The sequence below is a fragment of the Balaenoptera musculus genome, chromosome 18 (assembly GCF_009873245.2).
Source record: "Balaenoptera musculus isolate JJ_BM4_2016_0621 chromosome 18, mBalMus1.pri.v3, whole genome shotgun sequence".
NCBI lineage: Eukaryota > Metazoa > Chordata > Mammalia > Artiodactyla > Balaenopteridae > Balaenoptera > Balaenoptera musculus.
Window position 1 is genome coordinate 16,181,277 of NC_045802.1, and position 15,713 is coordinate 16,196,989.

The 15,713-nt window shown below is 51.4% G+C and overlaps 1 protein-coding gene across 1 annotated transcript in view; it reads left to right on the forward strand.

Annotated features, from left to right (window-relative positions):
• Window positions 1-5,174, forward strand: part of ATP7B (ATPase copper transporting beta) — a 57,432-nt gene extending 52,258 nt beyond the window's left edge. The window contains exon 21 of the mRNA XM_036831499.1: window positions 38-5,174. Coding sequence (XP_036687394.1) covers window positions 38-284 — 247 coding nt within the window. The 3' untranslated portion in view covers window positions 285-5,174. The remainder of the gene's footprint in view (window positions 1-37) is intronic.
• The last annotated feature ends 10,539 nt before the right edge of the window (window positions 5,175-15,713 follow it).

Sequence of the window (15,713 nt, forward strand, 5' to 3'; positions counted from 1 at the left end):
AGAATGGCTCAGGTGCTCTTGGATTCTTGCTTTGCAGCTACAGGAAGCCGGAGCTGGCGTGGTACGAGGCGCAGGCGCAGGGCCGCATGAAGCCCGTGGCCGAGTCCCAGGTCAGCGTGCACGTCGGCATGGACGACCGGCGGCGCGACTCCCCACGGGCCGCGCCCTGGGACCAGGTCCGCTACATCAGCCAGGTGTCCCTGTCCTCCCTCAAGTCTGACGGGCTGTCCCGGCACAGCGCCGCGGCCGACGACGAGCGGGGAGCAAGTAGCCCCCGCTCCTGAGTGACCGGGACGGGGAGCCGTCCGTCCGAAAGCCGCAGGCGGTTGTGGCCCCCACCCGGCCCCTCCCTGTGTGGCCGAGGCTCCAGCCTGACAGCAGCAACAGCAGGCGGCGGAGCCCCTCGCCAGCCCTGGACGTTCTAGATCACCCCTCCCTGCGGCTTGCGGACCGCGCTGCCGGGGTCCCACGGGCTCGTTGGAGACCTTGCTGGCCTCGGGAAGGGGAGGGACAGCCAGCCCTCCTCGCATCCTCTGCCGTAGCGTTTGGGATGACTGCCTGTGAAACGAGGACGATCTCGTTGGGTCCAGAAACTTATTAAATGGGCCTGTCCACAGAACTCATTAAAACCTCGGGCTCCGGCGCTTTTTGACGACACCCATGTGCATCGCGTATCCGAGACCACCACTTACCTCAGGTGTCCCCGTCTTTTCTGCTGGCGCCATCTCTTCCTTTTCTGTCCTTGACCCTGGGGCTGTGGCACCCCGTCCTCTGAGGCCCGGGCTGATGTCCTCACGTCCCCGCGGCTGCTCTGCGAGGGGCTCGTGTGCTCCTTCCTGAAGCCCTCGCCCACACGGCCGCCAGAGAGCCGCCACGCTTCTCCCTCCTCGGGGTGAGGAGAGGTCTTCGTTGCTTATGACCCTCTTCTCCGTGGAGTCCTGGCTTCTCAATGCCGCCGAATCCAGTGCTGTCGCTGACCGTCACTGCCCAGCTCGAGTGAGGGTCTCAGAGCCCGAGACTTGAGAAATTCGGCTTCTGGGGGTGGGTCCGGGGGACCCAGGGAGGCACGTGGTGCAGGAACCTGCTTGCTCCGTTCCAGGGGCTTCGGCTCTGTGACTGTCACCTCACGTGGTCCATCGTGGGAGTCAGGTCAGTGCTGCCCCAGTGCCTACAGCACTCCGGGGAAACGGTACCCAAATAAGAGAGGAAATCCCAGTCCTCCACATGCATTGACTTCTGCACGCAGAGCTGGTGCCTTAGTTAGGGGGTGACCACAGTTTCCCAAGAGAACATCTGTTTCTAACTTTAAGTGGCCTTTGTGGTTGCACAGCATCGGAGGGGCAGCAGTGGGGCCCATGGCGGACTCAGAGCTTGGTGGTGATTGGCAGACCACGTGGGGTAGACTAGTACTATCAGAATCTTAGACTAGGCAGTGCAGAGCCTGTTCTAAGTTCCAAGGTGAAGCCCTTATCACACACATTTTGGTTAGTTATTGTCAGTTATTTTCCAGGGGGATATAAGCACTTTTTATAAGTTACCTCTAAGCCTCCCAACAAGCCAGCAAAGTTAGATACTTCACAGGCGGGAAACAGGCTCAGAAAAGCTAGGAATCCCACCCAGGATCACACAGCCAGTATACATGGCAGAACAGGGATCTGAATTCATGTCTGTTGGCTCTGAAGTCTTTTCTCTAACTTGGCCCTACCTTGAATATTTCACTCGATAAGAATAAACAAGAAAAAGGCCCTTGTGCTCCCGGAAGAACGAACCTGCCAGGTGATATATTTGCTGACTTGGGGTGAAATTTGACCGCGAGGTCATGTCATGTTCCCTTTGGATGGTTCCTTTCCATTTGCATATAATTTAGTTTTTGCTGGGTCTTAGCCTCTTAAATGGATGTGCAGGGTTTTGTTGTGTTTTTATGGTTTCCAGTCTTCCCTCCCCTCCCCAGCCCCTTCCTGCTCTGTGTTCCCAATTGTGTCCTCTCTTTATTCCTGGCTGTGCTTGGGGAATGTGTCCTGTTTTCTAACTGGGCTAATCATTGTCTAAAGAATCTAATTATATTGATTTTTCAAAAAGCTTTTAGGACCATAAGTGTCATATTTATAGGGACATGGAAATATTTATATAATTGTACAGAAAATAACCTTTCAGAGATATTCAAAGTATAAGTTTTGTTTTTTGGTTTTTTTTGGTCAGAAAAGAAGAATTCCTATTTCAAAAACTTTCCCATGCTATATTAGAATAAAGTTTCTTTTTCTATTCATCTAAAAATTTGCCTTTGGCTGGCTCCGAGTGGGAAGTGTGTGGGAGCCAGTGCAGCGCCATCTTTGGTGAGAACCTCGAGGTGCTGGCTTTGCTCAGTGCCTTTCAGGGGGAGAAAAGAATGCGGTTTAACAGTGGAGGCCACGAGGGTGGCCAGAGCCCTCTGACGGGCCATCCCAGCACTGTGTGAGCCCCTCTCCCGAAGGCCTTCCCCAGTGGTCTGTGGGGAGAGCTCTGGAAAGCACTGCCTCAGGGTGCCTGTCCTGCTGGTTCAGACACGGGCCTAGATGACCCCATCATATGCACTTCCCTGGTTGAGGGCGATTGTCTACAAATGGCCGTTCTCAAATGCACACATTTAATCAGAATGGCTATATTTTGGGATCCTCGGTCCTGAAGGAATCGGGTGGGAGGAGTTGTAGAAAAGTCTGGACCAAAGTGCTGTGCTGGGAAGGCTCTGTGGGCATCTTGTGTGTGTGTGTGGGGGGGGGGGGGTCCTAAGTGAGCTGTACCTAGAGGTGAGGTGACAGTGTGATTCATCATCCAAACCAGGATACTTTTAAGAGTGAAAGGAGCTGCTACTAACAATTATGACAGGGCAACTGGCCTAAACTGGGACTACCCAGGCAAACTGGGACGTGTGGTCACCTCCCTTAAAAGGGAAATAGACATTTTGCAGTCGTCACTGACACAAACTGTAACACTTTAGAACTTTGCCCTGATTGTAGGTTCCACAGACATGCTGGTGACCTAATCCTTCATCAGACTGAGAGATTTCCCCCTGTGTCACATCCTGATACCAACACTTCTCTGTAGAGTCATTAAGGTGACTGTCTGGCAGCTTGGTGTGAGTGCACAGCTGGAGAGCCAGGCAGGGCTACGCTAAGTGGCCTCCAGCACAGCCTTAGGACTTGACACCCAGCATGCTGGACTCCTTTTCTGGAGGCCTGGCTATGGGAATTTCATGTCGTATGCAGGTCCCGTTGTGGAAAGGGAAGGTTGAGTCCATTTCTTTAGAAAATAGACATTTTCTAAAACTTGAGCAAATTTCCCTGATAGGATTCCACATGCACCAGAATAAATCATAACATCTGTCCATTCCTGATAACTTTTCAGCCTTTAAGACCTTAGTGAAGAATTGTGATAGGATCACCTATTAAATAAATGAATGTAATAATTCTAGTTTTTCTCTTTCTCTTAAACGGCACCTGGAAATTGACATGTCAAAAATTCGGTCCCCAAATTGTTGTTCTGGTTTACTGTGGAACCAAGACTAATAAAAATGACCTTTATTTTAAGAAAATCCAGCGTAAGCCAAAATCAGCCAGTCAAATAGGTGAATTAGAAAAAGATTTGAATTACAGAAGGATTTTTTTTTTGCTTTGAAAAATTCATGATGATACTTAAGCAGCTAAGTTCCCTAATCTGTATAAAATTCTTTATGAGTGAGAAAAGTTTTATTTGCATACAACTTTTTCTTCACTGCATCTTTTGTTTTAAAAGAAGGTAAGGAGTAGCATACATGAGGAAATGCTTTAAAAGCAGCCACTCATGCTGACGCTCGGTGGTTTCCCCTTCAGATTACCTTCATGTGTGGGAAAGCTGAGTTGGTATTGGAAAGTATTGTGGAGCTCTTAGGAATGAAACCACCCTCCCTTCTTCATTTTCAACCTCAACTTGGGCAGAGACATGAACACCATTGTTTTGGTGCCTTCCGGAGGGAGATGTCTGCTTGTCTGCCGTGTTCCTTTGTGTAAAGACAATGACAACGGCTGAAATTACAGGATAGAATATGAGAATGTTAAATAACGCTGTGAAATCCCAGAGTCTCCTTTACTCTGTTCAAAAAGATTAAAAAAATAAATAAACTGATGGAAAATCATCCAAGGGCTAAGATGAAAACAAGAGCTAATGGAAATTTAACATTTTTTTCCACTGAAAAGGAAATGGCAATTATTTCTTCTTAATATAAACATGAAACTGCTTGTAGCAAAAATTGAAGCATGCAGAAAATTTATAAAGGGGGGAAGAGGCTGCCATAATACCACCACCCCCAAAAAGGAAACCCCATGGGCATGATTTCATGGAGGGGTGTCCTTTGCGAGGGGACAGCACTGGGGCACTGAGAGAGCAAAGCCTATCTGCCCATGGGGGACCCAGCTCCCTGACCACATTAAAACAATCTGAGCACAGAGGTGCTGTAGGGGCCCTGTTGTGAACTGATGGCCACCCAGGTACCCGTAAATTCAGGGGACAGACAGCGTTCAAATACTGTGGGTGTCGCAGTTGGGTCCATCACTCTTGGCTCAGCTGGTCCTCACAGTGGTGTGAAGAGATATTTGCATCCCTGCCCCATTTCAACAGTCAAGCTGACTGTCCAGGAGACAGAGCCAGGCTGAGTGTTTAAGCCCATTTGCTCCGGCCACAAAGCCCGTGTGCCCCTCTGGGCTACCCCCTCCCTGCAAAGGTGACGCTGGGCACTCTCCTTAGCAGGAGAAGCTGGGCTTCCTTGCCACCCCTTGGTGCCTTGCTTGGGACACGAGAAGTGTTCTTTGGCAGGATAGTGTGGTTTATCTCAAGAGCCACCAGGTGTCTCTCTGACCAAAACAACTTCCCAGTCTGCAGCCAGAGCCCAAATTCTCTTGATCAGTTTTTGGATGCATCTGGAAACTCAAATAGACATCACCATAATGAAAATGTGGGTGATGGGGCAGAGTGTGAGGCTGGACTTAGCCCTGGCACTGGGTGCCTCTACGATGTGCTTGTATCTGTACTTGCAGCCCAGGGTTTGAGCCTCCTCAAATTTGCACTTAGCCGTGCAGAGTACATCAGTGGGATGACTCAGCAGTGACATTCCTTTGTTGTCACGTGTGTCTTAGCGTCATATAATATTCCTGCAAGTTTAGATTTTTTTTAAAAAAAATAGATTTATTTATTTATTTTTGGCTGCATTGGGTCTTTTTTTTTTAACATCTTTATTGGAGTATAATTGCTTTACAATGGTGTGTTAGTTTCTGCTTTATAACAGAGTTAATCAGCGATACATATACATATATCCCCATATCTCGTCCCTCTTACATCTCCCTCCCTCCCACCCTCCCTATCCCACCCCTCTAGGTGGTCACAAAGCACCGAGCTGATCTCCCTGTGCTATGCGGCTGCTTCCCACTAGCCAGCTATTTTACGTTTGGTAGTGTATATATGTCCATGCCACTCTCTCACTTCGTCCCAGCTTACCCTTCCCCCTCCCTGTGTCCTCAAGTCCATCCTCTAGTAGGTCTGCGTCTCTATTCCCATCTTGCCCCTAGGTTCTTCATGACCATTTTTTTTTTTTGAGATTCCATATATATGTGTTAGCATACGGTGTTTGTTTTTCTCTTTCTGACTTACTTCACTCTGTATGACAGACTCTAGGTCCATCCACCTCACTACAAATAACTCAATTTCGTTTCTTTTTATGGCTGAGTAATATTCCATTGTATATATGTGCCACATCTTCTTTATCCATTCATCTGTTGATGGACACTTAGGTTGCTTCCATGTCCTGAGCTGCGATGAACATTTTGGTACATGCCTCTTTTTGAATTATGGTTTTCTCAGGGTATATGCCCAGTAGCGGGATTGCTGGGTCATATGGTAGTTCTATTTTTAGTTTTTTAAGGAACCTCCATACTGTTCTCCATAGTGGCTGTACCAATTTACATTCCCACCAACAGTGCAAGAGGGTTCCCTTTTCTCCACACCCTCTCCAGCATTCATTGTTTGTAGATTTTTTGATGATGGCCATTCTGACTGGTGTGAGATGGTATCTCACTGCAGTTTTGATTTGCATTTCTCTAATCATTAATGATGTTGAGCATTCTGTCATGTGTTTGTTGGCAATCTGTGTATCTTCTTTGGAGAAATGTTGCATTGGGTCTTGGTTGCTGCATGTGAGCTTTCTCTAGTCATGTTGAGCGGGGGGCTACTCTTCCTTGTGGTGCGTGGGCTTCTCACTGCGGTGGCTTCTCTTGTTGCGGAGCACGGGTTCTAGGCACGTGGGCTTCAGTAGTTGTGGCACACGGGCTCAGTAGTTGTGGCGCACGGGCTTAGTTGCTCTGTGGCATGTGGGATCTTCCCAGACCAGGGCTCGAACCCGGGTCCCCTGCATTGGCAGGCAGATTCTTAACCACTGAGCCACCAGGGAAGCCCTAGATATTTTTTTTAAGGCTTGAACATTAAAAAAAAAAGGCTTTAAGGACTCACAGTGTTTTCAATGGCTCCAAAGCTCCAAGTTCCAAGACTCATGTATTTGCCTTGGGCTTATAAGCCTTCACCGCAACCCCCTGGCAGGAGTCTGTCCCCAGCAGTGTCCACGGCCCCAGGGGGCCGCTTGATCCTGAGGAGGGCTTACCTGCTCTAGATCTCTGTTTCCTCATGTATTCAATGAGTAGCACTGCCCTCTCGACTGTCCCGCGGGATGAGGATGGAAGGGACATCCATAGGGACACCACACGAGAGCAGGTGGCCGATGGTCTGGGGCAACCTCAACAGCAATGCATCTGTCTTCCAGTCTCCTTCAGATCTTCCTGCCTTGTTGCAATTTACATACCAAAGTGTGCTCTGGGGCCTGAGCTTTCACATCTGTACAAAATGGGGATAATAGTAGTTTCTACCTCCCAGGGCTGTGGTGAGGATATAATGAGGTCGACTGGGGAAAGCACATCCTGAGAAATGTTAGCTGCCGTTGTTGTCACTGATGTTGTGTGATGGTGGCTTTATCCTAGGAGGAAGAAACAACCCACAGCCTTGCTACCCCCAGCAGGTAAAAACCATCTTTGTATGCTTCCTGGTTGAGCTGGAGGAAGCACCTACTTACGGGTCTGCTTCTGAGACTTCATGGACCTCGCAGTTTGCTTTAAAAGGAGCGGCCTTTGTCCAGCTGCCGTTTGCCTGGCCAGCTCCCGGTCCCCTTGTTTCTCGGTGGTCCTAGAGCATGGTGCCCCACCAGGTGCTCACGTCAGGAAGGACCTGACAGAGGAGGCCGTGCTCTGGAGGAGAGGTTAAAAGGACTGGCCTCAGAGTTGGGCAGACCTGAGTTCAAAACCTGGTGCTACCCCTTGAGAAAATCACTCCGCCTTTCTGAGCTTCCAAATCAGCATAGAAGGAAAGAACTCGTGCTTCACTGGCTTGTGAAGGTTAAATGAAACTGTGGATGTGAACGCCTAGCACGATGCTTGGCACACGGTAGACACTCATGGAAGGTAATTATCGTTAGAATGACACTGACGTGACGTCCCCCAGGAGGGGACCACTTGCTGAAGACTCTCCAGGAGATTCCAGGATTGTCCTGCAATGGGATGCAGCCTCTTAGAAGATATTTACTGACTGTTTGAATGATGCTGGTTCCCAGTGGGAATTAGGGAAATGACCACAAAGGATGCTAGTCAACAAGAGCCGTGAAAAAAGTAAGGTGGTTTCTTTTTAATGTGTCGGTTCAGTTTAGTTTAGAAGGCGGAATCTTGTCTCACTCGACTTATCTGCATTATATTTAGAAGTGTGATCACTTTCCCCAGTCTTTTTTGACATTTTTCCCTTCTCTCCAGGGTAGAATTACATCACCTCAGGTATGGTTTCCTAAAAAAACGCACTAACATTTCATTAAAATAGAACAATCTTGCTCTGCTATTTCTGATGACTCAAACTTGGGAGCTAAATATACACCCAGCACAGAGGTGTGGTGTTTCCACCACCAAGGTGGAGTGGCCATGACACGATGTGGATTCCGTCTCTGGGTCACCAGCCCTCAATAGGGCATTGGAGGGAGCAGGGCACGGGGAGGATCCACCGGGGTCTGGAGGAATATGGATGTTTTATCAACTTCTGTTTTCTCCTTCCTGCTTAAAAGTTAGAGTTAAGGCTAAATTCCATATGTGCTTAGAATACAGCTAAATTTTGAAATGTATTACTTCTAGGAAAGTAAAAGAGATGTATGCTGCCAGCCTCTGGATTTAGATACACTTAAATTTGGATCTAGTGGGGTTTCCTGTAAAGTAGTAAAAATACTAGATACCTCAGGATGGGGACTTCATTCTCCATTTAAAGCTCCACCCATTTCTAGGTTTTTTTTTTTTTTTTTTGGCTGCGCCACTTGGCATGTGGGATCTTTGTTCCCTGGCCAGGGATCGAACCCGTGCCCCCTGCAGTGGAAGCGCAGAGCCCTAACCACTGGACCGCCAGGGAAGTCCATCTAGGTAATTTTTAACGTGCATGCCTCTTTAGTTATCATTTCTCCCCTGTCCACTCTAAGGACATTCAGTGCAAATGACTCCAGCCTTCCTTCTCCTCTCTGTTCACCCCCGCACCAGCCTGCCTCCCCCCTCCTCCCCGCCAGACTCACGACCACCACACACACACACACACACACACACACACACACACACACACACAGCCCTCTCTAATGGGCAGAATGAGATCCTGTGCCTTAGGAGAGGGATTTAGAGAGGAGAGGAAAGTCGCATCTTGTCTCTGTATTGGGGAGGAGGGTCACGTGTGACCTGGCCATTGAAGGGTGGGTTGTAATTTCATGGAAGAACATGGAGGGAGAGGCCTGGAGGGGCAAAGGGGCCTTCAGGGCAAAGCCAGTGGCCAGCCTGGTTGGTCAGAGCTGTGTGGCAAGTGGTAGGGGGAACATGCAAAGGGTATGAGCTATAAAGGAAGGTTCTGGTATACGTCTCTCTGTATGTCTCTATAACTCAAGCGACATTTGGGATCTATCTATCTGTCATTTATCTATGTATCTTTATTATATGTAGATATACATGTATGTATATACACAAATATATATTTCTATATGTGTATATGTATATATGTGTGTTGCTATTGTTAAAACATCTAGATTAGTAAAAGGAAAGAAAAAAGTTATTTCTACCTTTATTAACATCTGTTGTTAGAATTACTTCCTTCTTTCTTTCTTTCAAATTCTATTGGAAGTGCTCATAAGCAATACTGTTGTTGGTGGTATAAGAGAGCAATTAAATTGAGAAAGTATCAGAAGGCTGACCCTATTTCCATGTGGTTTTAACCAGTCATGTCCTGGGAGTCATGCTGAGGTGCTCAGGAGAGAGGAGCCCTTGGAAGGAGCATACACAGGAACCCTGTCCTCAGGCTGCTTTGCTGGGTCACCTGAACACAGGCAGTGGAGTTTTGGGGAACGGATTAGACACTAAGTAGGAGCTGAGCCCTGGCGCACTCCTTTTAAGCACAAGAGTTATTTACAAAGGAGCGACCGAGGGAAGTGGCCTGGAAGGGTCTCGAGGAGAGGGTAGGATTTGTGAAGCCGGAGTCGGGAAGGTAGGAGGGTTGGCCTGAGTGGGGTGCAGGCCAGGGTGGGCTGGCTGATCGGGTACCAGGGGGATGGCTGGGGGATGGGTACCAGGGGGATGGCTGGGGGATGGGTACCAGGGGGATGGCTGGGGGATGGGTACCAGGGGGATGGCTGGGGGATGGGTACCAGGGGGATGGCTGGGGGATGGGTACCAGGGGGATGGCTGGGGGATGGGTACCAGGGGGATGGCTGGGGGATGGGTACCAGGGGGATGGCTGGGGGATGGGTACCAGGGGGATGGCTGGGGGATGGGTACCAGGGGGATGGCTGGGGGATGGGTACCAGGGGGATGGCTGGGGGATGGGTACCAGGGGGATGGCTGGGGGATGGGTACCAGGGGATGGCTGGGGGATGGGTACCAGGGGATGGCTGGGGGATGGGTACCAGGGGGATGGCTGGGGGATGGGTACCAGGGGATGGCTGGGGGATGGGTACCAGGGGATGGCTGGGGGATGGGTACCAGGGGATGGCTGGGGGATGGGTACCAGGGGGATGGCTGGGGGATGGGTACCAGGGGATGGCTGGGGGATGGGTACCAGGGGGATGGCTGGGGGATGGGTACCAGGGGGATGGCTGGGGGATGGGTACCAGGGGGATGGCTGGGGGATGGGTACCAGGGGATGGCTGGGGATGGGTACCAGGGGATGGCTGGGGGATGGGTACCAGGGGATGGCTGGGGATGGGTACCAGGGGATGGCTGGGGGATGGGTACCAGGGGGATGGCTGGGGGATGGGTACCAGGGGATGGCTGGGGGATGGGTACCAGGGGGATGGCTGGGGGATGGGTACCAGGGGATGGCTGGGGATGGGTACCAGGGGATGGCTGGGGGATGGGTACCAGGGGGATGGCTGGGGATGGGTACCAGGGGATGGCTGGGGGATGGGTACCAGGGGGATGGCTGGGGGATGGGTACCAGGGGATGGCTGGGGGATGGGTACCAGGGGATGGCTGGGGGATGGGTACCAGGGGGATGGCTGGGGGATGGGTACCAGGGGATGGCTGGGGGATGGGTACCAGGGGATGGCTGGGGGATGGGTACCAGGGGATGGCTGGGGGATGGGTACCAGGGGATGGCTGGGGGATGGGTACCAGGGGGATGGCTGGGGGATGGGTACCAGGGGATGGCTGGGGGATGGGTACCAGGGGATGGCTGGGGGATGGGTACCAGGGGGATGGCTGGGGATGGGTACCAGGGGATGGCTGGGGGATGGGTACCAGGGGATGGCTGGGGGATGGGTACCAGGGGGATGGCTGGGGATGGGTACCAGGGGATGGCTGGGGGATGGGTACCAGGGGATGCTCCACAGGAAGCTTCTGGCTGGCCACCTCCTGCCAGTTCTTATTACACCAACGTCTCTGTGGAGTCTGGAGCATGAAAAGCTGAGTTTCCCAAGCATACTGAAGGGACCACAGAATCTCTCCTTCCACAATACAGTTGCCAGTGGGTGCAGAGGCAGGATCGTGATGGCATAGGGCCTTCCAGGAACGCTCCTCAGAGAGGGTGAGCACTGAGGGAGGGTCAAGTGTACGAGGGATTTGCTCAGCGGGAGAGGAGAAGGCATTGGGTCCAGGTGGTGCGTGTGGAGGGGAGAGTGAACTGGTTGCTGGGGACGAGGGGACAGGGGCTGAACAGTTGGGCGGGGCCGCACTGTTGGGAGGGAGGCGTAACTGGTGCAGGACAGGGAAGCAGGGACAGCTGGGGGTGGGGTCCTTTTTTCTCCTCCCCCCACTCCGGAGACTCTGCCGCCCCTCCCCACCCCCTCCTCTGAATAGTGGCCCCGAGAGTGCAGAGCTAGGGGTTCTGGGAAGAGGAACACGTGCCAACCTTGGCCCCTTCTGGCCTCAGCCCCGCTCCAGGATGGTGAAGACCCTCCACAGGCCCGGAGGAGAGTTTAAACAGCATCTGGGGCGGGGCTCCTGTCTCCAGAAGATCGTGTGACAGTCCCAGGCAGGGGTGACAGGCAGGGAAGGCAGAACACTTGTCCATCTGGGGCAAGGCTGAGGAAGGTGTGCTTTCCAAACCCCAGTGGAATACGAATCCCTTCTCTTCCCCCCCTGCCCCACCGGCAGCGGGAGTGATGTTTATTCATTAACTCAGAGAGAATTCGCAGAACCCCAAAGGATGCTTCTTCCAGAAGCATGCCCCAAAGCAGATGCTCACCTGGAAATCCATCCAGCGGATGCAAACGGGCTGGATTCTGCCTTTGGAAGGAAATTCGCCTGCAGTGAAAACTGAGGGGCTCCTGGCTTTGGAGGAAGGGGCTCTCGTCTCTGCAGGAGGAGGGCCCGGAGCCTAACTGGGTTGGAGTTTTTTCCTCCCCTCCCCTCCCCTCCCCTTTCTCTTTCCCCTTCTCCCCTTCCTTCTTCCTTCCCTCCCTCCCTTCCTTCCTTTTTTCTTCTGTTTTTTTTAGCAGGTAGCTTTGGAGCTGTTTGTCTCTCAGGACTCCCTCACATCTCTGTCCACGGGGCCAGTGGAGGAGTGGCTGGTAGTCTGCACTGACACCTGAGACGGGGGCTCTGGCCGCCAGCTGGTGCTCTTCCAAAACTTCGGCGTGGATGCAGCACAGCTGGTACTGTTTGGTTCCTCCTGACCTTGACAAGCCACCCTTCCTGTTGCCACCCCAGGTTGTCACGACTGGGGACGGTGAGGCCGTGTCAGATCCACAAAGCCGGCTCTCCATCAGCCCATTTGGGTCCTGTTTCTTGAAAGTCCTCATCGAATGGCTCTGATGCAAGGCCTAAACAAGGGGCAGGGAGGCCTGAGTCACAGGTCAGATTTCAGAGTCTAAAACTGGAGTGGGTTTGGCAAAGGATTGTCCTCCCACGCCTGCTGGCACGGGTGGGCTGCAGTGCGGGGTTCCCGGGGACTCATCTGGATTTGCTGACCCAGAGGCTCATCCAAGAAAATTGCCCAACCAGCTCCACAAGGTGACGTTCTGTCACCTGAATCCCATCCAGGATTCAAACAGTGCCTCCGTCCAACACCACACACCAGGGTAGACAGAACAATGACCCCCCCAAAATACGCACTTTCTAACCTTCAAACCCTGTGAATGTTATCTTACCTGGCAAAAAGGGGCTTTGCAGATGTGATTAAGTGAAGGATCTTGAGATGGGGAGGGTATCCCGGATTATCTGGGTGGACCCGTGCAGTCACGGGATCATCATGAGAGGGAAGTGGGAGGATCAGAGTCAGACAAGGAGATGTGAGGATAGAAGTGAGATTGATGTCTTTGAAGATGGAGGAAGGGGCCACAAACCAAGGAACACAGGCAGCCTTGAGAAGCTGAAAAAGGCAAGGCAATGAATTCTCCCCTCAAGCTTCCAGAAGGACCCACCCCTGCTGACACCTTGATTGTAGCCCATAAGACCACTTTGGACCTCTGACCTCCAGAACTGTAAGACAATAAATGTGTGTTGTTTGAAGCCACTGAGTTTGTGGTACTTTGTTACAGCAACGATAGGAAAATAACCTGCCCCCCTAAGGTCTCTGCAGGCCCCTGAGCCGATTGGTCTTGGGAGGGACACCCTAAGCCTGCCCAGACCCTCCCAAGCTTCTCCAGAGAAGGTCCTGAAGCTGAGTGAGTTTGGAAAACACTGGTGTATAAAAAGGACTCTTTAATGGAGATGACGTCTCAGAACACTTAACGTGTGTATCTGTCTAGTGAGACTTCAAGACAAGGGCGTGTGCAGAGGGTTTCCTGGTGCTGTAACTGTGAAACTCCTTTTCAAGTGATAACTCATGGGATTGGATGGTCTGTGAAGATTAACTGATGTAACCTCCACCTCTCCCCGGCCTGTTTATCTCCATCCTGTGACCGCCCCCATTCAGAGGCCAGTGTTGCCCGGAGAGAGGTGTGATGGAGGACCCAGACATTTCCAAAAGGCACAGCCCAGATCTACAACTGAAGGAGTGGGAAGAATGCATGATCGGGCTGAACCCTTTATCCCAACACACACACTTGAATATACACGTGCACCGTGCGTGCACACACACACACTGCAGTCACACTGGCTGGGGATGGGGTGGGGGGAATGATGGCGAGGAAAAGTGAATAAGAAAGCTTGTTAGGTTGAGTTCCTGAGAAAATGCTTTGGACTCTGCACCCACCCACACCCCACTCCCACCCCTCCCGGCTGAGAAGGAGACAGGGAAGGGAAGGGGGCATACGTTTTTGAAAGAAAAATGCTTGAACCCCTTAAAATCTTTTTTTCTTTGGAACTTTTTGTATTTACTTATTTTTAAGTTAATTTTTATTGGAGTATAGTTGCTTTACAATGTTGTGTTAGTTCCTTGCTATACAGCAAAGTGAATCAGCTATATGTATACATATATCCTCTCTTTTTTAGATTTCCTTCCCACTTAGGTCACCACAGAGCACTGAGTAGAGTTCCCTGAGCTATACAGCAGGTTCTCATTAGTTATCTATTTAAAACATAGTAGTGTATATATGTCAGTCCCAGTCTCCCAATTCATCCCACCCTGCTTCCCCCCTTGGTCACCATAAGTTTGTTCTCTACATCTGGGACTCTATTCGAACTCCTTAAATTCTGGTGGCTCGAAAGTAGAGCAGCCCACCACCCTCTACATGCATTTATGCCTTGGAAGGCAGCGAACTGCTCAGAGCTTCCTTCGTGGCCTGGGCTAGTGGAAGACAGCTGTGCCTGGGGGTCTAGTCAGGGGGGCTTCCGGTAGCAAGACCTCCGAGGCAGAGGCTGCATGGCATGCCGTAGAGAGGGACAGCACCAGGGTCCAGTGTGCCCTTGCTCACACGTGGCCTGGAAGTGAACTCCCAGGAACGGCTCTGAACTCAGACACTGAAGACTGAGGAGCAAACATGCTAGGCTGGGGAGGGAGGTCTCATGCTGTTGGATCATTTAAGGCTCCTGGATTCCTGTGTGACTTTGGGAGCTGCCTGGAATCCAGGAATGACTGACGTGTAATTTCCAGTGCAGTGGAACTGGCAGTTGGAAAAGCAATTACTTGGCAGCCTCAAGTTTATGAATCGAGAGGCAAACCTGCCGGATATCTAAATGCCTAATCTGCTCCAGGTATTGAAGGAGAAACCCAGGCTTGCCCCCCTGTCCTTGACACATGCCTTACTGCTCACGGTCACCACGGATACTTGACAGCCTGGGAGATCTACAGCCCCTTCTCAGCTCCCAGGTCAAATGTCTGAGTGTTGAACAGGATCAGCACTCCTAAGAGCTCCCTGCCCAGCTCCTCTACCTTGAAGCCGGGTGGAACTGTGACTTGAAAGGATCAGAAGTCAAATCAAGCAAGTTCAAACCAAGTGGGAATTTATCATTGGGTTGTAGGAGAGTTGCAGGAACATGGCTGAGCCTCAGGAAGAACGGAGGCTGGGAATCTGAAGGCCACCAGGAGCCCACCCACTCACTCCTTCTCATACAACAAATATTTACTGGGCATCTATCCTGATTGTAGGTGCTGGGGCTACAGCAGGAGAATGAAACAGACAAGGTACATGCCCTTCAGCAGCTGAGATTCTACTGGAGTGGAGAAAGACAACAACAATAGACGAATAAATAACATCATCTCTGCTGGTGGGAAGTGCTGTGGAGACACTGCAGCAGGACCACGAGGTAGAGGTGATGGGCTGAGAGGTGGGGGGGTATTTTAGCCAGGTGTCTGGGAGAGGTGTCCTTGCCAAGGTGTCAGTGGAAAGATGCAGCCTGGTGAGTGTGAAGGCCCTGAGGGTCGCAGGAAAGGCAAGTGCCATTGAGTAGGAGGGAGTGTGATGGGAAGAGCAGGGGCCGGATCTCAGAGGGGCGTGCCAGCCAGAGCGGGAGCAGGAAGCTGAGCTTTCATTCTAAGGCTAATGGAAGACGTGACATGATTTGATTTGTGTTTTTAAAAATCACTCCAGCCACTGTGTGGAGAACGGATGGTAGCAAGTGACGTGGCAAAGAGAACATCCGTGGGACACTGCCTCACTGAGGGCAGAGATGGAGTAAGGGGGGGCTTCGTGGCTTTAACCAAGACAGGGATGCCTGGGGTGGGAGTCGAGATCCTGCCTCCTGCCCTGCAACCCACCAGAGTCTGCTTCTGTCTTTCTCTCT